At 36.0% G+C, this 27,874-nt stretch overlaps 1 protein-coding gene across 21 annotated transcripts in view; it reads right to left on the bottom strand.

Annotated features, from left to right (window-relative positions):
* Nucleotides 1–27,874, bottom strand: part of SLC9A9 (solute carrier family 9 member A9) — a 763,188-nt gene that overhangs the window by 450,566 nt on the left and 284,748 nt on the right. For all 21 annotated transcript variants that reach the window (XR_006222104.1, XR_006222105.1, XR_006222099.1 and 18 more), the window contains one exon: nucleotides 21,797–21,912. Coding sequence is in view for 13 of the 21 variants with exons in the window: in XM_042998717.1 (XP_042854651.1) it covers nucleotides 21,797–21,912 (116 nt within the window). In the remaining 8 variants the exon portion in view is untranslated. The remainder of the gene's footprint in view (nucleotides 1–21,796; nucleotides 21,913–27,874) is intronic.

Raw genomic sequence — 27,874 nt, 5'->3', positions numbered from 1 at the left:
ATGGAATGATACCTTCTACCTATGTGTTTCTCCTTTGACACTCAAAAATTACTTCAAGGGAAAAAAATGATATTGTCAAGCAGAGAAGCAATGGAAACTCTTCTCTACTTCCCTCTCTCACAAATTACCCCTTAAATTTCTGCACTTGGAAAGAGTACCTAATTCTTGTTCAGTGGGCATTTACTTTCTCTCTCAGAGCCTCAGGTACTGTCTAAAAATGCAGTTGAGTGAGGTTGTCTTTAAGGTCCTTCCAGAGCTAAAATTCTGTGGCTCTCAGACTCAAACTCCAAGCCAAAGTCTCCACATGTAGAGTGTACATGTTTTCCTAATTATGCTGATGGAGCCTGGGTGCAGCATTGAAATCAGGAGTTAAACAGCAACTATAGAATAGTGTCCTGGACAAATGACTGTAAATTTGATTCTTGTCTGCATGAGTGAGGAGACAGTTATAATAGCAAGTGCATATGCCCTCCTTGCCTTGACCCTGACCCCCAGGATTATCAACTCAGGACACCCCCAAAGGTGTCTGAGCCCAGGGAGACCTTACTAAGTTTGAGCAGGTCATGTTGTCTGTGGCCCTATATGGGAATGAAAAACCTCTATCCATAGGGCCATCTCTTATAGGAGAGAAACATGGTTCATGTGTCTTTCAAATGACATGTTATCTTCCTCAATCAGGCAAAATATTGGCTTGAGGTGAGGGAAGCTTTAAGCCTTCTCAGATCCCCTCCCCACAGGAGTGGTACTGGGGTCCATATCCCCTTCTTCTGTGCTTACAAAGCTGCCTGGACTACCAACTTGTTGTTGGTACCAAACTTGTATCTACATCCCCCTTTAGAGAGGAGCTTCTTGAGGGCAGGAGCTGTGTCTGGTTTATTACCCCTTCCCTCAACCACTTCTACAGTGCCTACTACATAGCAGGTGCTGCATAAATGTTTGCTAAGTGAAATTAATCATAAAAGGAGAACTTGACTGTCGGGTTTCATTTTGTGCTAAGCCTAATTGGCACATCACTGTTCTATTTTGAGAAGTAGCAGTGGTATAGAACAAAGAATATTGGACATGCTTTGTCTCTCATCTCTGGCACTTATGAGCCTTGTAAATTTAAATAAACCACTTATGCATTTAGAACCTCAGTTTATTAGAATGGAGATAATTAACTGTGGTGATGATCAAATTAGATGATATATGTGTACACACTCAGTTAATGGTTGTTATCACTAGATGACATACTCCGAAGCAAAAAATTCAGATGGAGCTTTTCATTTGCTGCCAATTGGTAGCTTTGGGTTGCTTCTAAATATTGACTCAAGTGCACCATTGCTTTGATGGGTAGAATAAAGATGTTACTGATTTTAGAACTAGCTGAAAATTAGCTAAAGTCAATAAAATATTTTGATCACATGGCTGTTAGTAACTTACAAAAACATAGCCTACTTATCTAAGGAAATAGAAGTTCTGGTTTTTGTATCAATCTTTCTTCACTTACTGTAAAATCTTGAGAAAATTTTAAAAAATCTTCTGCACCCAATTGTTTCACTTAAATGCACACATCCTCCCTACCCAGGAAAACTATGTGAGAATAACTGAAGTGCTGGGTATGAAGCTATTTGAGTTCTTTGAAAAAGATACACAATATAAATCTAAGCTGTTATTTTTATTTCTGAGTAAATTTGTTCAAGAATAGAATCTGAGTTTATATGATGGTGTTTTATAGACCTAGGTTTATGTAGAGGCTTTTAAACTGATACTATCCCAGTGTGTTTAATATGGAATTGGATAGACACAGAAAATGCAGTAGAGTACTGTTAAATGACACCGTATGCAGGTTTGAAACACAATGCATAGTGAAAATGGCTGGTCTCTCTGCATTCTCCAGAAGCCTGCTGCCTTCCGTGGGAAGTACGCCGATTTAATATCCTCTGACTTCCTCAGAGGTGTAATTTTTTCCCCCTGGAATTCAATGAAAGCATAAGAAAGGGCCCTGAATACTCCCTCACTGTTTGCCTTCTCCCACAGCAATAACAATACAATACTTCTCTACCAAATATTAGATACTATAAGTAGAGTCACCCAAGTTTCTCCCCAAAGAATTGGGCAAATGGTTCAAGGACATGAACCTTAAACTGTATGTGAGTGTTTTGTTTTTGTTTTTGTTTTTGTTTTTTTCAGAATGTAGGCATAAAACCATCTCAGTCTCCTCGATGCTGCTTAGAAGATATTAAATGAATGTCGTCTCTGTTCTCTAAGCCAGCCTGGAAGTGAAGGAACTACTTTGTACATTTCATCTTATTTTTGACTACAAGTAGAAAGTTATTCAGCTTTCTCTTGAATTCCTGTGTAGAATATTGATAACACCAGTGATAAGAAACCACAAACTTACTGTAGTCTAAAACTCTGAAATGCATAGGCAGAGTGGGCCAGAGGTGAAAAAAGAACAATATATACGACTTTAAAAAGAAGACATGATCCAAACAAAAGAAATAAATGAAGACCGCAATTAAATATTGAAAAACAACAGTGAAAGGAGAGTGTCGACTAAAGGGACTGAAGGAAAATAAAGCTAAAAAATAAAAACTCTTCTGATTATGGCAGTTGGTAATCACTTCTCCTACGTTAAGAAAATGAACCCAAAATTCTAACCAGAAAATTCAATGACGAATGAAAAAAATATCAGACAGCCCCATTAAGTCACCCTTACTGGAAAGGCATTTCTCCAAAAATAACAGTTCTACTTTTAATTATAGGTTCTTGGGTTTGTTAATCAGCCATCTTCCTCAAGGCTAAGCTCGGTGCAAATAACAGACAAGGATTCAGCAAAATGCCCTGTTTAATTAAAAAGAATTTAATTAAAAATATTTTTAAACACATGACCAATCACCATTATTTATGCAGATGTTCCTTCATGGTTCTTTGGAAAGGCTTTTTCTTTTCTTTTTCTTTCTTTTCTTTCTTTTTTTTTTTTAAATATGCTGTTCTTCTGCAAGAACTGCTGTGAAATGAGAAGCACTATGACTGGTAGTTAATACCTATTTTTATCAAAACAGCAGTGCAGCTCACACATCGCGGTGCAGCCGTAACCATAGTAACCCCAAGTAGAAAGGGTCTTCAGATTATCAACACGATCAAAGGTAAGATAGTTCATGTGCCTCTGGAATAGTTACACTGCGGCAAACTTTAAAGGATAAAGATGGATTTCCTCCTCCCCCAACCCCATAACCTAAATGTTGAATGAAAATAGTGACTTGCAAGTACAGTGTATAAAAACATCTCTCATTTTAGAAGACTCTTATTTCCTCAAAGTGTTAATAGAAAAGATGAAAACTCAGTGCTATGCATTTGTCCCGTGCTTCTTCCTGATTATGCCAAGGAGACAATAATAGTCATTTTGTCGAGTTGGAGAATTTGCTAGAGGGAAAACCTCACCCTCAACTGCCCTGAAGGATGAGAAGCCATATTTTGTGTCCATGTGTTTGGAGGATGGTTATGGTCAGTGGTGACTGTAGGGCATATGGGAGAAGCTATATACGGTGATGCGGGGTGTGGACTGGCAGTCCACTTATGAGGAAAAGGAGCTTTTCATTAGAGAAACAGTGGAACCGGTTTTAAAAAGCAGTGTAATACCAACCCAAAAACAGACCTGAATGTGGCTTTATAATTTGTGGTTGGGACAGGATGGAGTGGGGACAAAGCAGGGAATAAAAAGCTAGAGTACTCATGATCAGTTATTTTATCAGAGGAACTATGATTTATATAATTCAAATAGAGGCTAGCTAGTAGGCAAGTTAGTATACAAGCCTTTATACAACATTTTGTAATGTCTTATATGACCACAGGAGCAGCATCTGGAAACACAGGGAAACTACTTGGAATTTTAAGTACCCAAATGTATAGCAGATATTACAAAAAGTAGAGAATCCACATGAAGATAAATATAATTCAATTATTTTTCTTCTTTAAACCTCTTTATATTGGAGATAGACTATGAAAGTGGGTGAACAAGTAATGAAATATAAGAAAATAATTATTTCATCATGGCTACTTAAGAAAAGAATGGTTATCTGGCAATTTTATGTTCAATTGTAAACAAATAAGAATGCTATGATAGTATTATCTAAAAAGCCAATAAAGTGCCTTAGAAGAACTCATGGCTAGTAAACATTTATTTAATAAGTTAGCAATTTGCAAATAATTTTCCATAAAGCATTTCATTTGATCTTATAGTAATTCTGTGAAGAAACTGGAGGTACTTTCTGTTTTGTTTTGCTTTTATAGTATTTATTTTAAGCATGGGAAGTGAGGTTCAGAGAAGTTAAAGCACTAAAACATAGTGCTCCATTCACCCATGACACTAATCTTGCCTTAATGAACAGACACTTTCAATATCCAGGATAATTCAGCCACTAGAAGACCCTATTCTTACTTCATTTTTAGGTAACTCTCTTACCCCATCACATGTCTATTTTATTTTTAGTGGCAGTTCGTTTCTCTTGGGATTGAAAGTTTATGATCCATCCCTAACTGTGATCATTTTATGCAGATAATTTTCTAGGAGCTCTCTTAGATCTTTAACCCACAGACAAAGGAGCTGGCACCATATTCCTCAGTGCCCTAGCTCACACCTCCCCTTGGGACCAATTTGCACCAGAATTACAGCGACACCTACCTGTGATTTTAGGTAGCACATACTGGGAATGTTGGATAATGGACACTGCCAGGAGACAGCTTGGCTGGTGGCATCTCAGAAGGGAGGTCACTAATCTGAGAGGTGGATGTCTCAGAGATCAGTACTCAGCCCACTTCATTCTATAACTCACCAGTTTACTCAGAAATACAAATATTTCACTCATCAATTCCTATATTCATTAGGTCTCTGGACTGGCATCATTAGCAACAACTGGACACTTAGAATTGCAGTTTTGGAACCCACCTCAGACCTACTGAATAAGAGTATCTGGAGACAGAGCCCAGTAATATGCATATTAACAAATTCTCCAAGTGAGTTTTAAGTACACTCAAGTTGGAGAACCACTAAGTAGAGCAAGAATTATCTCAGCAATTATCTAAGTCCTCTTGGAATTTATGAGGAAATTAAACCTAAAAAGGTAAAGTGGCCACCTGATTTGCTCTGTGAGTCAGTAGCAGGCACTAAACTAGACCTCAGATCTCCCAACTCCCAGTAATAAAAATAGCATGGTGCTATGACACTTGTCAAGTAGAGGCTGGTTGGGCTCAACATTAGCAAAGCAGAGACTTTGACTCTGTATCTATATTCCTCTTGCCTTCTAATTTCAATAAATTAATTATCATCCATGCATTTAATTTAAGTTCCAGACAGGATAATGCCAGAGTGAATTTTCTAAATTCAATTAACAAGAGCCAGTAGTCTCCTTATGAAAGCCAACATCCAGTACTCAGGGCTTCATCAAGCACTTGGGATTCTTAGCACACGTTAGCTGCCAGAGCAAGTCAAGATGTGTGACATACATGTAATACACAAAGTCATTGAATTTTTTTTTTTTTTTTACTTCACGGCATGTGCAGTAATACCATATTGAGTTGGAAGATTTTCCCTTAAGATCTCCTCATCACATTTCACAGTAATTTACTAACATGATATAAAAAATGATTGGTTAACTTTCTCACTTCTATGAAATTTTGAAGAGCTCTTTTTTACATACATAGATCTGCTTCAACATAAATGCATAAATGTGATCACATTGTACATATGCTGTTTATGTGTTTACTTTGTTTTAATTATCTTTTTTTCTTTTTAACATGTCTCCCCTTTTCCCATCTCTTCCTTGCCTAAACGTGTATCTTTCCTCCTCCTAAATAACCCTATTTATACTCTAATATATGTCCACCAAATATCTTTATATTAAAATTATCTTTGTAATAATCACATACACACATTTGTAACAGATGTTAAATCAGAAGTTTAAGGAACAAAGAAAAAAATAACATGTTCTGCAGTGAGATGCACAATTTTAAAATATATATCCAAAAAAATGAGAAAATCTCTCCCTCTAGACTCTAACCTAGAGGTGAAGACTTGTGAACTGAGTTGTTTTCCTGCATGTGAGCTGTGAATATCACACAGGGGTGTTTGACCCTCATCTCAAGCCTAGGGGAAGGGACTGTGGCAAGGCCATCAGACAGCTTACGATGTGACTAGAGTTTGGGGACACAGTGAAACACTCTATGATTCTCAAATAAGAAATCTAATGGGCTATGGCTATCCAGTTGCTCTGATGGTAGCTAATTATCAATCAAATAAAACATTTCCTTACCACATCTCTGGCTCTACCTTGTAGAAACTGCATCCAGTAAAGGGTAGATGTGACATATGAGAAAGAATAAAGAACCCAGCCACACCTGTTCTCCAAAAGGTAGGCAACCTACCTTCAACAGGCTAGGGCAGATAGCATGAAGTATTAAATTAAGTTGAAAACTTGGGATATTACACAGGATTGGACATGTTCACTGCTGAATTGAGACTCCAACTGCAACTTAAATAGGTTTTTATCCAGCGGGTGGAAAAAAAATTTAACCTCACTGAATACTTTTAAAGGAGCATGGGAGACACTGGAATAGAATAGAGCCCAGAAATAAACCCATGATTATATGATCAATTAATCTATGACAAACGAGATGGGGATATGCAATGGGGAAAATACAGTCTCTTCAACAAACAGTGCTGGGAAAACTGCACAGCAAGATGCAAAACAAGGAAATAGGACCACCTTCTTACATGATACACAAAAGTAAAGGATTTCTTTTAGGATTAAGGACCTAAACATGAGACCTGAAACCATAAAACTCCTAGAAGAAAACACAGGCAGCAATTTCTCTGACATCATCCACAGAAACATTTTTCTAGACATATCTCCTTGGGAAAGGGCAACAAAAGCAAAATTAAAGTATTGGGACTACATCAAAATAAAAAGCTTCTTCACAACAAAGGAAAAAAATCAATAAAACAAAAAGACAATCTACTGAAGGGGAGAAGATACTGGCAAATGACATATCCAATAAGGGGCTGGCATCCCAAATATTTAAAGAACTTACACAACTCAACACAAAGACCACCAATAACTCTATTAAAAATGGGCAGAAGACATGAACAGACATTTCCCAAAGAAGACATACAGATGACCAATAAACACAGGAAAAGATGCTCAGTATCATTCATCATCAGGGAAATGCAAATCAAAACCGCAATGAGATATCACCTTATATGCCAGAATGGCTGAATCAAAAACACAAGAAACAAGTGTTGGTGAGGATGTGGAGAAAAATGAACCCTTGTGCACTGTGGGTAGGAAGGCAAATTGGTACATCCACTGTGGAAAACAGTATGGAAGTTCCTCAAAAAATTAAATGATCCAGTAACTCTACTATTGGGTATTTACCCAAGGAATACAAAAACACCGACTTGAAGATATATTCACCCCTATGCTTGTTGCAGCATTACTTACAATAGCCAAATTACGGAAACAATCCAAGTGTCCATTGATAGATGAATGAAGAACCCAAGGGTCCATCAATAGATGAATGGGTAGATACACAGTGGAATATTACTTAGCCATAAAAAATAATGAGATTTTTGCCATTTGCAACAACATGGATGGATCTACAGGCAATAATGCTGAATAAAATACATCAGTCAGAGAAAGAGAAATATCATATGATTTCATTCATGTGGAATTTAAGAAACAAAACAAAGAAAAATGAGACAAACCAAAACTAAACAACAAACAAACAAACAAAAAACCACCAGATTCTTAACTATAGAGAAAAACTGATGGTTACCACAGGGGAGGTGGATAGAGAGATGGGTGAAATAAGTGGAGGGGATTAAGTGTACACTTACTGTGATGAGCCTTAAGTAATGTATGGAATTGATGAATCACTATATCGTACACCTGAAACTAATATATCAGTGTATGTTAGTTTTACTGGGAAATTTTTAAAAAATTTTAAAAATTAAAAAATTAAAAATAAAGAAGCAGTGGGAGAAAAAAAGCCTTGCTTTATATATACGTATACATTTGTATATATGTATTAAATATTGGGATCATTTTTTATGTACACTTTTCTACATCTTGCTTTACATAGTCAATAATGCCTCCTGGAAAACTCTCAAGTCAGCTGGAAGACCACTAATTTAACCTCTTTAATGGTTACATGATATGGTGTAGATGTTCTACGACCTTCCAATAATTTCCCTTGTTGATAGGATTCACTTTGCTCCTTATTGTTTTTTTTTTTCTCTACTTAAAAAAGATGTTGCAATAAACATCTTTTGTCCATATATCCTTAGGAACCCAGTATTTTTACTTCTGTGGGACAGACTCCCAGAAGTCAGATTACTAGGCCAGAAGGAACTATATACTTTCAATTCTAATACTTTTTGCCAAATTGCTTCCCAAAGGTCTGTTAATGATTTAAACTTTCACTAGCAGTACATAGCAGTCTACTTTTTGCTGCCTCCCTGTCAGCAATGACTGTTATTTGGCATTACAATTGTTGCCAAACTGCTACAGGTAAAATGATATGCTGTTACTTTATTTTACATTTCTATGACTTCTGGTGAGTGCACAACTTTTCACATTTGAACCCCAAGTGAATTTGCTCTTCTATGAATCACTTCTTCATAGTCTTTGTCCATTTTTCTGTTATTTATTGCTAGATTGTCATTTTAAAGTGTATTTCTTTACACTTTAGGGAAATAGTAATATCTGTCCTCTACATTTAAATGCTTTTCAGGGGCGCCTGGGTGGCTCAGTCGGTTAAGTGGCCGACTTCGGCTCAGGTCATGATCTCACGGTGCGTGAGTTCGAGCCCCGCTTCGGGCTCTGTGCTGACAGCTCAGAGCCTGGAGCCTGTTTCACATTCTGTGTCTCCCTCTCTCTCTGACCCTCCCCTGCTCATGCTCTGTCTCTCTCTGTCTCAAAAATAAATAAACGTTAAAAAAAAATTAAAAAAAAAATGCTTTTCCCCCAAATGTTGTCTATTTGTTGACTTTTTAATGGTATCTTTTGTTACTTAAATATGTTTTTATATAGTCAAATACGTCTATTCTTTATTTATAGATTCTGGGTTTCCATTCTTTGTTAAGAAGAATTTTCCTATTTATAATTGGCAAATAAAGATATACATATTTTCTTACAGTTCTTTTACTTCATTTTGTCATTTACATTTTAATTCTTCTAAGCATATTTTTATAAATGGTTAGATAATTCCAATTTTATTATCTTCTAAATGGCTAGCCAGTTAATTGTGCAGGTACCATTTGTTAAATAAATCATTCTTTCCCACTGGATTGAAATACCTGTTAGCTGAATATGTTTGTCAAATTCTCATTTATACTGAGATGTGTTTCTGGGTCCTCTATTCTTTTCCACTGGTCTGTGTAATCCTAGGCCAATACCATATTGATCTGATTATAATAGTTTTGTAGTAGATTCTTATATCTGGTTAGGCAGTTCCCCTAATGCTCTTATTTTAATTCATAACTATTAATATAATTTTATTCAGTTCATATTTTTAAAGTGTTATATTTTCATGAGTGTGGCATTGAATTTTTATTTAATTTAGAGACAAGTGGCATTTTTATTACATCATTCTTCTCATTACCAAGACATTGAGCTAACAGAGGCTACTGGCTTCCTCCCCAAAATCAAAGATAGAGAAAGTACACAGAGAAAAATGGAATTGAGATTAACAAATCACAATAATAATACCAAAAAAAGCCCGGAAATTGCCAGGGAGAAGTAAGGCTGTTTTGGATTGCTGGCTAGTAGAAGGAAGGTGAGGGAAGTGGAAAGGTGCAACTTTCAAAGGGCAGCTATTCACAGCAGTGCAAAGACAAATTAAAAAAAAAAAGTTTAAGATCCACCCTTTAGGCTCAACTTGCATTTCCATGAAGTAATTATTGCTCAGCTCCTTACCGCACAAGGCACACATAATTGGCTAGACACTAAGACAGGTGTTCAATGGCGGGGGGGGTTAATAACAGGGCATTACAAGAGATCTCCTGGGGTAAGAAGTTGATGAAACTGTGGCATTCTCTTTCCCTACAAATCCTGGGGCTGGTGGATTACCATTATAATTTCTCCCTAAAGGTCTTAATTAACCCTAACGTGAACAATTGGGTAATGCAGGTTTCTCAATCTTGGCACTACTGACATTTTGAGCCATATGATTATCTGCTGTGGAGGGCAGATTGCTCCATTCTCTTTAATTTATCTATTCAGTTCTTTACTTGGAAAATCATGAGTTTTATCTGCTCTTGACCATCCTAAGATTTATTACCAGGTTTTTGTTCAAATTGTCTTCTGACAACTTCAGGAATTTATTCCATGTGTGTACGTTCTGTTTGTTCTGACTGACCTTCCTCTCTCAAGCTGCTGAAAAGTCATGTTGCATTTTTATTCTTCTCTGTTGGCTAATTGAGTATTATGTTGACTGTTTGTTGGGCTATCTTCCGGGATAGCAGTCCTGTAAGTACCATCAAGTAGACCAGTTGTATAGAAACGCTTCAGGCACTTGGAGGAGGCCACCCCCTTAACAGAGACACCAAGTTCAGTCAAGCAGGTCACCCTTTTCCATTACCAAAATCCACATATTCCTACAACTCATCTGATTTTAGCAAAATCAGATAATTGGACTCTATGTTTTTAGCAAAATTAGGTAGATTGGAGAGGGTAATAAAAGGCAAAGTAGCCAAGTTAAGGTCACCCCTTCCCTGGAAGCTACTGTTAACCTTCATGAATTTTTTAGTGACCATATGTTTACATTAGGACCAAGTGATTCATCTCTAAACCTTAGTTTACTCTTTTGTAAAATAAGGGTGTTAGATTAATTCCTAAAGTCTCTTTCTGCAAAAATATCCTACCATTTTATTATTTAAAATCACTCCTTATGTCATCTGAAGCAATGTGTAGAAAATTGGATCCGTGGCTAAATAAGATGGCTATAAAAATTTTATAGGGGCACCTGGGTGGCTCAGTCGGTTAAGTGTCCAACTTTGGCTTAGGTCATGACTTTATGGTTCATTGGTTGGAGCCCTGCATTGGGCTCTGTGCTAATGGCTCAGAGCCTGGAGCCTGCTTCAGATTCTGTGTCTCCCTGTCTCTCTGATTCTTCCCCACTCACTCTCTCTCTCTCTCAAAAATAAACAAACATTAAAAATAAGTTAAAAAATTATGAGACAATTTGGAAAATTTACACACACACACACACACACACACACACACACACACACACACACACACACTGGAATATTATTCAGCCATAAAAAAGAATGAAATCCTGCCATTTGTGAAAACATGGATGGACCGAGAGGTATTATGATAAGTGAAGCAAGTCAGACAGAGAAACACAAAAACCATATGATTTCACTTATATGTGCAATCTCAAAAACAAGACAAATGAACAAAAAAGAAAAATGCAGAAACAGACCCACAAATACAGAGGAAAAACCGGTGGTTGCTAGAGGTGAGATGGTGAAGTGATGAGCAAAATGGGTGAAGGAAAGGGGGAGGTACAGGATTCCATGTGGAATGAATAAGTCATGGAGATGAAAGGTACACCATAGGGATATAGTCAATAGCACTGTAATAGCATTGAATGGTAACAGATGGTAGTTACACCTGTGGTGAGCATAGCATAATGTATAGAATTGTTGAATCACTATGTCGTACATCTAAAATGAATGTAACATTGTGTGTCAACTATACTTTAATAAAAAGAAAATTAGAGAAATTTGAATGTGGACTAGGTATTAGATGATACCAAAGGACTAAGGAAAATTTTGTAGGTTTGATAATGGCTTCATGGTTACATAAGAACAATGCCCATAACTGTAGAGATGTATATCAAAATACATGTGGATAAAATGACAAAACCTGAGATTTGCTTTCACATATTCCTATCTCCTGCCTATGAAGTTAAATATAAAATATATTTGTGTTTTATAAAAGTAAAATTACTACATTACACATATTATGCTCCTAACTTTAACCAAGCAAGTCACAAATGAATTTAGTTGGTCAAGGGAGCATTCTACTAACCAACTAGGTAGATTCATGGAAATCCATTACTATTACCAGGAAAATAGGCAAAAATGTGCATGTCGTACTTGCTGATGGTAAAATACCATCCTCATTTTAGTATATCATAAAAATAACAATATAATAATAATAATAATAATAATAATAATAAACATCTCATTTAATCCTCACAAATAACATTTAAAATAAGTCTTACTATCTTCATTTTATATATGGAGAAACTGAGGCTCAAATAGGTCCGACAGAATATGAATTTAAACACAGGCCTATCCCACTCCATGGACAATATTCTTAATCAATAGTCAATGACTGTTCTATTTATTCAGTAAATATTTACTATGCCCTGTGCAAACCTCAACAGGATTCTTGTATTTTGAGATCTGTAAATGCTTTCTTAAAGATCTGGTCATTAAATGTTATTTAACGCTGATGATGATAAAGACAAAAAAATGGATCCTATTAAGTACTATATATATTTTGACTTGCTTAATTGGTGAATTAAACTAATAATTTACATTAACTAGATTTTTAAATTCTAAACTTAATGAAAAGAATTATAAACTGTATTTTCCCACATAGCTACACAGGTAGTTTCTATTTACTCCTTTGAGGTAAATATTTATTTCTCATATCCAGTCTTCCCAATTTAGGGCCATCAAATGTGTCAACATACTTTGAAACAGGGGTAACATAATATAAATGTCAAGTTTCTTGGAACTGTAATAATCTACATAAAACAAAACAATAATGGACATTAAAAAAACAACTCAGAATGTCAGACTTTAGGAATATGTGATTTATGTTTCTACTAAGGAAAAAAAAACAAGTTGAGACATTTGACAGGAATTTATTTAATCTGTTTCTCTCAAGCCAGAGGTTGCAGTATGTATAGTTCTGAATGGCACATACATGATATGAAAATCATACAGAGCTTCACTCTTGTTTCTCTTTGCTTTGTTTCTGAAGTACGGATGAAACTAGTTTACAGGTTCTTATGTATTGAAGCATAAAAATAAGACTGGAAAAAGAGACTTTAGAAAAAAAAATTCAGACATATTAGTTCAAAATCATAGGAATAAAGTGCCTGTATTTCACCAAAATGCCATAATCTGTGCAGTGCACTGTATCTGCACTTAATTCTTCTACTTGATTTAAAATATTTCTGTGGTATTTTTATTAAGGATCATATTTTTGTGTGGAGTCATAAAATGCTGAACTCATTGTAATAGAGACTAGAATGTTGGTGGCCAGGGGCTGGGAGTGGGGGCAATGGGGAGATGTTGGTTAAAGAATATCAACTTCCAACTATAAGATGAATAAGTTTAGAGCTCCACAATACAGAATATTAATACAGTTAACAAAACTATAATGTATACTTGAAAGTTGTTAAAAGAGTAGAACATGAATGTTACCACCACCACACACCCACCCACACACACACACACACACACACACAGAAAGGGAATTATATGTGGGGATAGAGATGTTGACTAACTTTATTGTGGTAATCATTTTGCGATATATATGATTATCAAATGATCACATTGTACACCTTAAATGTACATATGTTATATGTCAAAAATATCCCAATAAAGCTGGAAAAAAGGATTATATTTTTTGGTTTCACCACTTCCATATCTATATTGCTCTAAAATAGTGCTGCCCCACAAAAACATAACATAAACCACATATGTAATTTAAAATTTTCTAGTAACCACATTAAAAAAATAGAAATGGATAAAATTAATTTTGGTAGTACATTTTTATTTAACTAAATATTAAATGAATCTTGTAATTTCAAAATGTAATCAATATAAAAGTTATCAATGGGAGATTGTGCTTTTTTTCATATGTCTTTGAATCTAGGGTGTATTTTACACTTAGAGCCCATCAATTTGGTCTAGCCACATTTAAGGTAGCAATATGCGGCTTGTAGCCCTTATAATGGACAGAGCAATTCTTGAGTAAGCCCTGTCTGAAGTTACGTAAATCAGGACAACCTGAAATAATTTTCTTGGAAAAAAACAGGACAAGTATATGAGTAAGAATTATTTTCTAGTTTTAAATACTGGACTAATACTTCTGGAGTTCAAAATAGTACAGCTGTATTTGAGTCTCAATGCAGCTGCATTATATAAAATGAAGACATTTTATTCCAAATAGGAAACAGAGAAATTGATGAAGTGAGAAAATGGACAGCCCAAATGCGCTTGAATGAGTGGCTTCCTGCAGACCTTGAAAGAAATGTCAGTCCTGTAAATACCAGGATGAGTTTCTGGCATCTTCTGAGTGATTAATACTTAATGTAATGTGCTGAATTTTTCCTTTTCCTAAAGGAAGCTCCTATTGTGGACATCTTCCAACCTAAACAGTAACAATAACAACAACAACAACAAGGACCTACACTATTATAAGTGCTTCTGCAAGTCTACAATCTATGGCCTGGTGCTTTCTGGAAAATTTTAAGCTACTGACCAACTGGTGAACAGGGAGAAAGAAATATTGGCTGTAATACTGGACAAGAATAAAGACACATATTTTTGTGTTAGTTGAATATATCCTTTTTGGAGGACAGAAACCAATATTGCCACTCAGGTGGAAGTTTAGCTATGTGCTGGGAGTTCCACCCTTATCTTAAGTCACTGTCCCTCTTGTGGTCATGAGACTCCTTATCTCTGAGAGTGATCTGGAAAGCCAGATCAACTGCTTCACATTCCATATTTAAGAAGAGATCCTCTTTCAAGCTCCACACTGTGCTCTAGCAGTTTCTTTTACAAATATATTAATTCATTAATTTAATAAGTATAAATTAAAAACTACATACTAAAACGGAAAATGGGGGAAGCCAGAAAAAAAATCCTTCCTCATAGGGGACAAAAAACATAAGGAAATAAATAGTAGATTAATAGTGATTAGTGCTATACAAGAATGTAAGGCAAGGAAGGGGGTTGATGAGCATCATGATTTGTGGGAAATTATGTGGCAGGGGAGATGGGGTTCAATTTTTGATAGGATGATTAGGGAAGGTCTCATTGAGGTGATATTTGAGCAAAGACCAGAAGAAGGCAAGGAGGGAGAAACAACAAATGCAAATGTGCTGAGGCAGTAACAATACTGATGTGTTCAGGAACAGCACATGGGTACACTGGGACTCCCAAGTGTCTTTATGCACCTTAAAGACCTCTCTATCTCACTCACTCCATGTAAAGGGACATTTCATACTTATTAATAAAAATCCACTATACTAAATAGTCAAATTTACTAAACTGGGACCCAAGTCAATGATGAATGAGACAGGAGGATAGTATGAGGTCAGAGAGTTCCCTTACGGGCTTTGGACATTTGTAAATTGAGGGATATTAACTAAAGCATCTATTTCCAGTTGTTGTCATATTGTCTTTCCAGTAGTTGTCATTTATCTTTCCTCTCTTCCATCTCCCTACTTTTCCTTATCTAAACACACCTGAAGACAAGCTGGCTGATTGATCAAGTCCTCTAAGTATGTCTCTCCTCCCCTATCCTGCCATTTACCATACATGATCTCTTTGGGGGCTCTGTCTTTAATCATCCACTTTCTGTTAAGTGTTGCTGCTGACCTTTACATCATCAGCAGGATCTTAGTGAGAAAAAGAGGAAATTAAATTAAACAATAGTCAAATTGTCTTAACTGGAGGTAAACTGAAAATTGGCCAAGGAGAGTCAGAAACATTCAGGAAGAATTAGATTTAAGTCTAAATATGTATCTATAAAGAAAAATATGAATAGTTAATAACACCTGCCTAAGATATAACTAAGGCTAAATGGAAAAGAATTAATTTAAAGAAGGCCAAGAAGAGCCAAACCTGGAGAGCATAGGTTCTTTTTCATAAATTAGGGAGTCACAATAATTTAGGCAATAAATGAATAATTGTAAGGTAAGATTAACTAGGTGTTTTAAGGTTGTTGAAGATCTTAAATTGCACCAATTTGGCAGAGTAGGTTCAGTGTGTTTTAACATAACAATTAGTTCCCAGTAAAGGAAGAAAGCTTAAGTATTCCTTTTCACATGTGGATCTCTACTATGTAAGATCTCTAACATGTGCTGAATCAGGGTTTGAGTCCAAGAATGTCTAGGTGGGGGGACTTTGAGTTGACTTTTAACTTTCTTTAAAACAAAAGCTTGTTTAAAAATGAAAACCAATCTTACAGAAATAAGAAACAGGGAATGTTAAAGCTGCAAAGAATTCTAGTCGAAACTTTTCATTTTACAGATGGAAAGTCAGTTTCTTCATCTGTAAAATGAAAGGTTTAGGAGAAATGAGATTGAATATCTTCCACATCCAAGAATGCATAAAATCTAGAAAGGCTAAATGGTGCCCAAAGTTGCACAGCTGGTCTGTGCCAGACTTGGAAAGTAGATTTGGTTCCCGGGATTCTCTTTATGGCTGTGAGTCAATTCTGTATTTTATTTATTTATGTTTTTAAAAAAAAAATTTTATTTTTTGATAGAGACAGAGCATGAGTGGGGGAGGGGCAGAGAGAGAGGGAGACACAGAATCCGAAGCTGCCTCCAGGCTCTGAGCTTTCAGCACAGTCTGACGCGGGGCTCAAACTCACAAACCGCGAGATCATGACCTGAGCTGAAGTTGGACGCTTAACCGACTGGACACCATCCAAGCACCCCCAATTCTGTATTTTAAAAAGTTTAGTCAGCCCAACTGTTTGACACAATGCAGATAAATATCCATCTTACCAAGTTGGTTTATTTTTCTATTTCAGTCAGTTTTCCTGTGTCCTGGGATATCACCAGCCACAGAAGGAGCAAAGCTTTAACACAACACAATTGTGCTTGGAGCTGGCTGAATCACTCAACAGAATGCAACAAACTTGGCCTTTAGTGTTGGGACCAGGGAACAATGGATGCACTGCTTTTAAGCATGCAGATTTGTGTAAAAATGACATGAAATGGGACCTGACTGTTAAAAGCAAAATGTCCATATATAGACAAAAGAGAACAGCCCTAAGTAGCTAGAAATCACTGATGGGTTGAAAATATTTCATCCTGAGTTCATGCTTCCCATGGCTACCAAGGAACTCCTCCATTTCCTTGGGGCTGTGAGAGTATAGCATGAAATCTTCCAGCAATGACTAGTGGCTAGGTCATCTTCAACCATGGAGGTGGAGCAGTCTGTCCCTATACACTGCTCTGGCGCTCTGGTGCTGTAATCTACACCGAGAGTTCCTAATCTGAGACCTCCTTTTATTTCATCTTCTTCCAGGAAGTAAGTCAATATCATGCATTAAAAAATTATTTTTCCTACCTCATACCATAAACAAAATAAATCAGGTAAAAAAGTTGGAAAAATATTCGTACCTTATATTATAGACAAAGGTTAATATCCCTAATACATTAAGGGTTCTAAAACTTGAAAAATGAAGACTAACAACCCTAATGGAAAAAAAAAATCTTATAAACAGATCATTTTCAGGAAAAAAATACAGATGTCCCTTAAACATATGAACAAATTTTTAACCTTACTCATAATAAAAGAAGTACTAAGTCAAACCAGAGGGAGACAAAAATCTTTACCTACTATAAGTAAATAACCAAAACTGTGATAGAATTCTGCATTGACAAAGTGGTGAAGAATACATACTGTCATATGTATCTGGTGTGAATGGAAAATAGTGCAAACTTTATGGAGAGGAATTTGGCATCTAAGAAAATACAAATGCATTTACCTTTTAACCGGTTTCTAAAACCTATGCCAAAGAAACACTAGCAAAAAGCGACAGGGTATTTATTTTAATATTATTAGTTGCAACACCATTCATAATTGCAAAGGACAAGAAAAAACTAAATGTCCACAAATAGACAATGGGTTGAATCATCTGTGGAGTACTCTGCAGTTATAAAAGAGAAAGAGATCTTTACATTTTGCAATGGAGGACTCACCAAAACATTGTTAAAGAAGAGTAAGGTGAAGAACCATGTGTATAGTAGCATATAGTAGAGTATGTGTATATTTGTGTATTTACTTAGATTAAAAATAGAAGGATAAATGAAAAACTAACCAAAATGGTTGGAAAATTAAGGTAAAGGGGACAGGGATAGAAACTAGATGTCTCTTCTTTGTTCCCATGGTTTTCATTTTGGAATTCTCTAGCTATTTAATCTAATTTCATAACGAAATTATAAAACAGTTTTTAACTAAAATAAAACAAATGAACAGTATTGCATATTCACAATATACAATCTACAGAGGAATTATTTCAAGGCTCTTAAAACAGTAATTTTTAACTGTTCATCACTAGTGAGATACTCAAAAGTTAAAAAGAACCACAGTGAAATCTTAAGCAGTTTTCAATAATCATATTTTTAATAATGTATACTAAAATTTTGAAAATATTTATTTTAAGGAAATAAATTATATTAATGTAATAATAAGAAAAAGTAGGCAGAAGAAAAATAAAAATAAAAATTTAAGGTGGTTAATTAAAATTTCTGTAATCCTAAATTTGGGCTGAAAATATTAATATAAGTTTGTGATATTGTTTCTCCTTTAAAACAAATAAAAATATTTAGAAACAATGACCAATCCAGTAGCAATGAAACCCCCTAGTGCCCAAAATTTTGGTCTATAAATAAATTTCCCTCTTTTCTTTTTTAAATTTTTTTAACTGTTTACTTATTTTTGAGAGAGAGAGAGAGAGAGAGACAGAGCATGGGCAGGGAAGGGGCAGAGAGAAATGGAGACACAGAATTCAAAGTAGGCTCCAGGCTCTGAGCTGTCAGAATAAAGCCCAATGTGGGGCTCAAACTCATGAACTGTGAGACTGTGACCTGAGCCGAAGCCGGACAGGTGCCCCAGTAAATTTCTCTCTTATAAAGAACCAAAGCTTCTTGGGGAAATGGCTGGTTCCAAGTCAGGGTACAAGAAACACACAAACTAAGGTTGGAACATCTAGTCCTACTCAAAGACAGGAAACCTATGTAAGACCATTGGGGTCATGACAAAAGGATATAGGAGAAACTTGAAGAAGCAACCAGTTGTCAAGTAGGAGTATTCTGAACATCAAAGAGAATGACAGCAATAGATAAAAACACATCAACCATATTAAAATCCATGTGTTGATATAATACTTTAAAAAAGAAAAATCTCTGTGGTCATATGTGGAGGATGCTAAGGAAACAAGTTATTATTTTGAAAATTAGTAAATAAAGGAAAAGAACAAATCATTTATCCTGCTTCCTTGTTCAAATGATATCATGGGGTACTACATAGTTGACCTGGAAAGCTGCTTATTTATAAGAGAGTACCAGCTAATAAATACAAAAGGTAGGATACAATTAGCATACCACCAGTTTGTAACCCCTAATTAATATTGGACTAATTAAGCAGTAACCATCAATGGATACTAAAGGCATTAGCCAAAATGGGGAATGCTAAAAGGTAATGCTTCTCAAATCTTAATGTGCATATGAATCACTTTAGGATACTGTTAAATTCTAGAATCCAATTCAGTAGATCTGAGGTTGAGCCTGAGGTTCTGCATTTGTAATAAGCAAACATATGGTGCCAATACCACTGGTCAGATGGCTATTCTCAAAAAAGACAAAACAGCCCCTGACATTCAGGAGCTGGCCTACTATTATTATCATCGGGGCTTTGGTGTTCTCCTGCGGAACGTAAAGAATTTCACAGAACAACATCAGACAAGGTCACTCTGTGACCACAATGAATCAAGACAAAAACAGAAATATTGCAGAACAGAGCCACCTGGATGGCTCAGTTGGTTGAGCATCCAACTCTTGATTTTGGGTCAGACCATGATCCCAGGGTCGTTAGATCAAGCCTGGGGTGGGCTCCATGCTGAGCTTAAGATTCTCTCTTTCTCTCTCTCTCTCTCTCTCTCTCTCTCTCTCCCTCTGCTCCTCTCCCCCACTCATATATGTGCATTCTCTCTCTAAAACAAAACCCCAAAACAAAAGTAAATGAATAAATAAAACAAAACAATCCAACGACAACAAAACAATAATTTATAATCATGTCTCAACAGAAATAATGAACACTCTCCAAACTAAAAAACTGACCAAACATCTTCCTATCTTAGCTATTCTAAGTGACCACTACTTCTTTACCAATTTTAACTTTAGGCTCAATCCAGTCTTTCCTGATTTTAGACAAGACTTATTAAAATGCCCTCTTGCTTCCTGACAGCATCTTATCCAGAGCAAAGCTCCAATTCCTTAAGCCCTCCCTCAAATCACCAAACATATTATGCCTGAGCCTATAACAAGTCTTTTCTAATACCCACTGAGAGGTCCCATGTTTCCTCTGGTGTGAATTTTCTCTCATTATAACATGTAATAAACACATCTTTTTAGCTACAGGTGTGTTCTGGTGGGTTTTGTTGGAATAGCTGTACAACAGTGTGATGAGTCAAGTTGACAGCTGAGTCACTATCACTACATGATATTTTGCTATAGAAACTCGCAACACCACCTACAAAGTAATCTTGCCAAAAAAGATGAACGTGAATCTCATTAAGCCTCTAGATTTAACCATCAGATTTACAAGAAATATGTGCTATAGAGGTATATTTTAAGGAGCCATATTCAATCCAACCACAAGACAAATTGCCTATTTTCCCCCCAACAAATAACTGATGAAAATAAAAGATGGAAGAAGAACATATAAATTAAAAGAGACTCGATACTCAACACTAATCACTTGTAACATGTAGCCCTTATTTGGCCCTAATTTGTATAAACTATTACACAAACTAATAATGATAATTACAAAAAAGCAATTGGGGATATTTGAAGAGAGACTAGCTCTTTGATAAAATTAAAAAATAATTATAGGGGCACCTGTGTGCCTCAGTCGGTTGAGTGTCTGACTTTGGCTCAGGTCATGATCTCACGGTCTGTGAGTTCGAGCCCTGCTTCGGGCTCTGTGCTGACAGCTCAGAGCCTGGAGCCTGCTTCAGATTCTGTGTCTCCCTCTCTCTCTGCCCCTCCCCCACTCATGCTTTGTCTCTCTCTCTCTCTCTCTCTCTCTCTCTCTGTCAAAAATAAATAAACATTAAAATAATATTTTAAAAAAAGAATAATTATAAATATTTTTAGGTTTCATAATGACAATACCATTACAAATATTTACAAATAAATGACACAGTATCTGAGGTTTGCTTTAACATAATCCAGTCGTTATGAGAGGGAGTGTAGGGGGTGTGTAGACAAAAATATTGACCATATTTGGTAACTGCTGAAGGGTATATGACAGTTCTTTTTATTATTCTCCCTACTCTTAATATGTTTGAAAAGTTCCATAGTAAACAATTTTTTTGAAAATATTTTTTACTTTTAAATTCAATAGGTCATTTTTGAAAGAAGACAAGTTGGAGAAAAAAATAACTCCTATAGCTCAAAATGGCTATGTATCCTAGAAAAATAAGCTATAATGAATTTTAAATTCTGAAATTCCTACTACTGAAATTGCTTTCAGATCCATTTTTTGAAAGCTATTAGAATATTTGCCTGTTTCTTTTCTTTCTTTTTCTTCTTCTTTTTTTTTAATGACTTAACAGATATGTCAACTACAATTGAAAAGGAATAGGAATTATTATGATGTAGACTTGGGTGAAGGACTTTAGAGAAACATTTAATATAAATGTTTGATTCATAAAACGAAAACACACACACACACACAACATACGATTTGAGCAATTACCTGGATCTGTAGCAGACATCAGTGAACCAAAAAACAAACAGTCGGTGAAATGGAAGTCTCCATTTTTCAACTGGCCAACATATACCATAGCTTTCACAAAGCCATACATAATTAACCTGTTGAAGAGAAAAATAAGATCTTCAAACATCAAGCTGAATCCTGTGCAAACCCACGCTATCATTGCTAACCTTCTAGTGTGCTTCCTGAATAAACATCATTCACAAATTACTACCATTCTGCCAATTCATGGTCATGCTAGCTCTCAGTACATTGCTGAGATTTCTTGACTATGAAAGACACTTTTACCAAATATCCCCACTCATTCACCTGGCAAAAGGTAACAATATTTTCTAGTATATTTCAATGAAAATAAATAAATCTCAAGAATATAAAAAATAATCTGTCAAATATGTCATAGCAAATTATGCCCACAAATACAGCAGCTGGATTAACATCTGCACATGGATTGCTTTTCAGTTTTCATTGTTTTATGTGGTAGGGGTGTCTGAAAAGTGTTCAAATTTCAAGTCTGTCACTGGAATGAGAAGGATATTGGTCACACACAGCACACTCAGTCCAGCCAGTTACTCTATAATATATGGGTCTCTACTAGTGCTAGTGTCAGGACACTTCCACACTGGGTAGAAAATCACTGTTATGTTGGAGCTCTTGTAACCTCAATACACTGTTGAGAAATGAATCCTGAAAGGTTTATGTTTTGATCTTCCAAGGATAGCCATTCCTTTCATGAGATTATAAAAGGTTTATAAGTTTACCAAACCCATACCATGGAACAGAGATTGTCTATATTGGTCATCATTTGCCACCCCATAATTTTTAAATTGTATTTAATTACTTAACTGACTGATTTTTGCCAACATCATACTAGAGGAAATACAGAGATTGGTGAACTGGGCCACAGTAAAATCACAGTAAGTGGCTCTGAGAGTCCTTAGAAACTATATACCCTTACACTAACAGATGGATGTTTAAATATTCACATGCATTGAAAGTTAATTTCTTGAAAAATGTTCTAAGGTTGTGAGCATGGCTAAAAAGCCTAGAAATCAGATATCAGAAATTATGATGTTAATGAGAATGCAGATGTTTCAAAATATTTTAAGAAAAAAATTCTTCATTAGAAAATATTTCAGACACATCTGCATTTGAATCCAGGTTCAACCACTCACTAGCTGTATGGTTTTAGGACATTAATAAAACTTTCTGAGCCTTAATATCCTTACTAATGAATTTGTGGTAACAATAATAGTTGGCCCATAGAATTGTTTTAAGAATTACCTGAGATAATATACATTTGGTTTCTGGCACAGAGCAAATTCCCAATGAGGTTATTATTACTGCCAATAATATTTATCAAATATTTCTATTTTTTCACATGCTTTAACTAATTTAATCCACACATTAGTCCTATAAGGAAGGTACGTACTATTTGCATTTTACAGATAAGAAAACTGAACACAGTATCATCAGGTAACTTGCTCAAAGTGACACAGGAATTAAGTTTTGCAACCTAGAAGCGAACTGTGTGGAATTGGCTCCTGAGTCTATAATAATATTGGTTAAATGAACAGATATATATTTTACTTTATATATTATCCCATATAATATATTCACAATTACCCTATTAGGTGGTTGTTCTAGGTTGTATGAAGGCACAACAATGGAATATCCCTAAGAACTTGAAAATAAGTTGAACTAGTAAGACAACTCATAATGGGTTTGAACAGAGAGGGCCAATATTACTGTGAAGAGTGTGGACTGCAGTAGGGAAGGCTGAAGGCATTAACATATCTGAGACAGGCTATGTCATGGGACATAGCAATGGTTGCTGGGAAGAAGCAAATCCAAGAGGTCTCAATCATGGCAGCTTACTCACACTTATGCTGGGAAGGGTATTCTGCCAGTTACTAGGGCATGCAGTCTCTTAACATATAGGGTAGCTTCATTCAGTTTGTTTGTTTAATAGACATTTATTATTTAACCCCTACTATGTGTCAGGTTTCATGCTAGGTGCTTAAGATACATCAGTGAATGAAACAAATATCCCTGCCCTTATGAAGCATACATTTTAGCAGGATAGACAGTAATAAAAAAATAATAATAAATTCAAATTATATTTGTTAATTATATCACTCTCTGAATTGGAATCTACAAGTGTGATCAACCTGGGACATTCTGGACAGTTACAACATTCATGGGAATGCTCTTCAATAGTCATCCCTTCAACCTCTTCTGGTGTTCACCCAACTTCACCACCCTTTCTCATTGGAGCTATACTTCAAATATTGAGCATCAAAAGGCTCTAGAATACTGTAAACTTCATGACCTGTGACTATATTTCTAAATCCTGTGCCCATTAGTTAATTTTACAGGTTGGAAATCTAGGTTTAGAATTAAAATAACTTGTCTCATATTGCATAGAAGCCATTAGATTAGGTAAAATAAAAAATATATGCTACACAGACTTGGCAATATTACATAGAAACTAGAAGCCTCATATACTATTGATTGAAATGAATAAAAGTCTTAACTAAAGTATTAATTTTTTATATTCTATAGCTTATTAAATTGTTTCCTACAAATTTATGCCCAAATTAATCAAATATATACCAAAGGTGTATATTCAGATTATTTCAGATTTCTGTTATTTGTAAGAGTAAAAACTTCAAAGCATCCTAACTGTCCAGTCACTAATTACAAAACACATATATTTGAGTTAACATGCGAATGATAATACTATGTACAAGACTAAATATTGACATATAAAAGTAAATTGATAAAGTAAATTATAAAGTGGTAATAAATAATGTCTAATTTTATAAATTATATAAATTATATAAAATTATATAAATGTGACTACTTTTCTTTTTGCTTTTCTGTATTCTTCCAGTTCTTTTAAAAAATAGTAATAATAAAAATAAATAGCAACAGGGGCTCCTGGGTGGCTCAGTCGGTTAGGTGTCCGACTTCGGCTCAGGTCATGATCTCTCGGTCCGTGAGTTTGAGCCCCGCGTCGGGCTCTGTGCTGACAGCTCAGAGCCTGGAGCCTGTTTCAGATTCTGTGTCTCCCTATCTCTCTGGCCCTCCCCCATTCATGCTCTGTCTCTGTCTCAAAAATAAATAAACGTTAAAAAAAATTAAAAAAAATAGCAACATACATTAGTGAGTGCTATTATGTAACATAATAGACATTCATTTGTCATTTAATCCTCAAAATTTTATGAATTAGGTGCTGTGGTTATTCTTTTTTACAAATGGGAAAATTAGGTCAGAGAAGTTAAAAAGCTTGCCTAAGTTCACAGAAGTTAGCTCTCGAGAGACCTGGATTTGAACCCAGGCAGTTGGATGCCAAAGCCTACATCCTTAGCTACCATCTTTATAAAGCTTTTGAATTGCTTTGAAATCAGGAGAGACACACATAACTGTTCACACACCCACCCTCCCCACCTCCACACACACCCTTACACACATGATTCGTTTATTTACTCCAAATCAATTCTGGGACATAAAGTAACTATAATTCTAATAGCTTACTTGAGATAACACCAAAAAAGGAGAGAAATAAAGTCCAGTTCAGTACAAGCTCGATACTAATAACAATGGTCATCATTGCTGGTAATTATAACAATCCAATAACTAGTGTGCATATACTATTGCCACACCCTCCTTTATAAATGGGAGCTATTGTCATTGTTGCTACATTATTATTAATAAAAACTAGTTACAACTATATTAATTGGGAAGCTAAAAAAAAATGAAACCATTAGCAACCACCATGTTCTCACAGGATGTTGTATTCTATCAGCACTTCACAGGAAGTATTTCAGATGGTTCAGGATACAGGAGAGATGTGGTTTGATGGGAAGAGAGAATCTGTTAAAGTCCAATGCATACAGTGCTGTGAAGATGGGAGACCTGAGTAGGATGTTCCCCAGGGGTCAATCTGTGGTTAGTGACAGCCTGGGTTACAGGGATGGGCAGAAGCAGAAGTGCTTCATAAAAACCAGAAATGTTGATAATTTGATTTTAACAAATAATCCACTTAGCGCTACTATTCTTTGAAATGCAAAGTGCTTGTGCTATGAAGGATACAATGGTAGAAGTCCATAATCTGCTCTCGAAGAGTACAGTATTACAGGATGGCAGCCATGTCACTGATACTCACAGAAAGCACTGGGCAAAAGAAAATTTGGGGAAATGCCCAGCATAATACCCCACACACTCACTTTATTATTTATGACGTGTGTATTGGTTTAAAATTTCATAAGCCTATTTTATACTATTAAATTTCCACACCTATAGATGTGTGAAAACGCTTCAAAACAAAAAGTTCCAGAAGGCTCAATTGCTGTGATGACTTATAACTGGAAGTTTGTACCTTTTAATCATCTCCACTCACTTCTTCCACCCCCGACTCCCTGCTCCTGGCAACCACCAATCTGCTGTTTCTATGAAGAGAATGAATAATTTCTTAATGCTAGGCTACATGGGGTTGGGAGGATATTCTAGCCAAATTCATTTATTCATTCACCCATGCATTCATTAATTTGCTCATTGACTCATTCATAAAACAAAAAAATTATCCAAAGATATAATTCCTCCTCTGAGGGAGCTTACATTTTATTAGAAGAGCCAGACATTTAATAGCTAATTTATAATTATTTTATTAGTATTGTGCCTAAGTCTTATGGGAAGAAGTATAGTTTGCACATGTGCACATTTCTGTAGCTGTGGAACATAACAGGGGGACGTTGTTTTATGGAAGAGATCACAGGTTCAACTTTAGAAATGTTGAAATTAAGCAGCCACTGAGACTGGTACACAGGTTTGGATCTCAACAAGGGATTGGCTCAGGACACAGATTTGAGAGCAGACACAGTGTGGTGTATGTTACTGCAGCCGTGGGTGTGCATGAAAGTCCAAAGAGAACATAAAGTGGAAGAGGTATACGATGGATGTGTGGGTCCAGCCTTTGAAGATGAGATAGAGACAATGAAGCAGCCAGCAGAGGACAAGGATAAGTCAGAGATGTGAATGGAAATCTAGTAGAGTGTCATAGGAGTCAAGAGAAGACAGTGTTTCAAGAAGAGCATTGATAAATAGGGTTGAATGCTGCCAACGGGACCATTTATTTAGTGTCATTAGGAGTGTGGAAGCTCATGTGAGATTTGAATGGGTTGAAAAGCCTATGGAAAATGAGCAATTAAGACAGGCAACATACTCCACTCTTCTGAGAAGTTTGACTACAAGTGAAGCCAGGTCTGTCTCCAGACAGAGAAGGGGTTTGCAGTGAGACTTGATCATAAACAGGTGAGGAAGAAGTTGTGAAGAAGCTCACATCTCATGGTGGCTCACAAACAGGGGACACAAAACAGCAATTCTGCTTTGTCAAGATTATTGGCATGAGGTGATGAGCCTGACTTTGGGTGGAATTATATGGGCTTTAGAGAGTCTGTAGGACGGTAGGCTCCTATAGGTGCCAAACAGATGATTCTCCTCTTCTGTCACTGTTTTGTCATTTTACCAAGTCCTATGAGAAATGCAAAGATAAGCCAGACATTATTTCCATCCTCAGGAAAAAGACACAGGTCACCTGCATAAGCAGAGCACAGAGTTCCTGGAAGAGATGCAGATCAAGTGCATTGAGTTCATAGAGGAGAAGAAGCTGTCTTTACTTGGGGACTCAGGATAGGCTTTGAGAGGAAAGTAGCATATCTGCTGAACCTGAAATATACATTCAAGTAACGAAACTACCAGCAGTGTTTCATCAATATGTGGGATGCCCCGACTACTTATTTTTTTTCCCAGAATGCAAAACATTTACCACTGAAGGTGGTTTGTTCTTTAATCAGTACAGAATGCAATGTGCAAACAAATGAAGCCCTTCCTTTGGAAATCCAGGGAACCATCTGCCATCTGTCACTCACTGTAGAAAAGAGTGGAAAAGGCCTGTCCTGACTAAGCTGTGACTCCACCTCTGGTTTTCACTTTAGAATTCAGTACAGGCTGCTCTGCTTCAAGAAGCCCTTGAAACCTGCAGCTCTGTTGTAACTGAAG

The sequence above is a fragment of the Panthera tigris genome, chromosome C2, assembly GCF_018350195.1.
Source record: "Panthera tigris isolate Pti1 chromosome C2, P.tigris_Pti1_mat1.1, whole genome shotgun sequence".
Lineage (NCBI taxonomy): Eukaryota > Metazoa > Chordata > Mammalia > Carnivora > Felidae > Panthera > Panthera tigris.
This window is presented reverse-complemented; position numbering and strand designations above follow the sequence as displayed.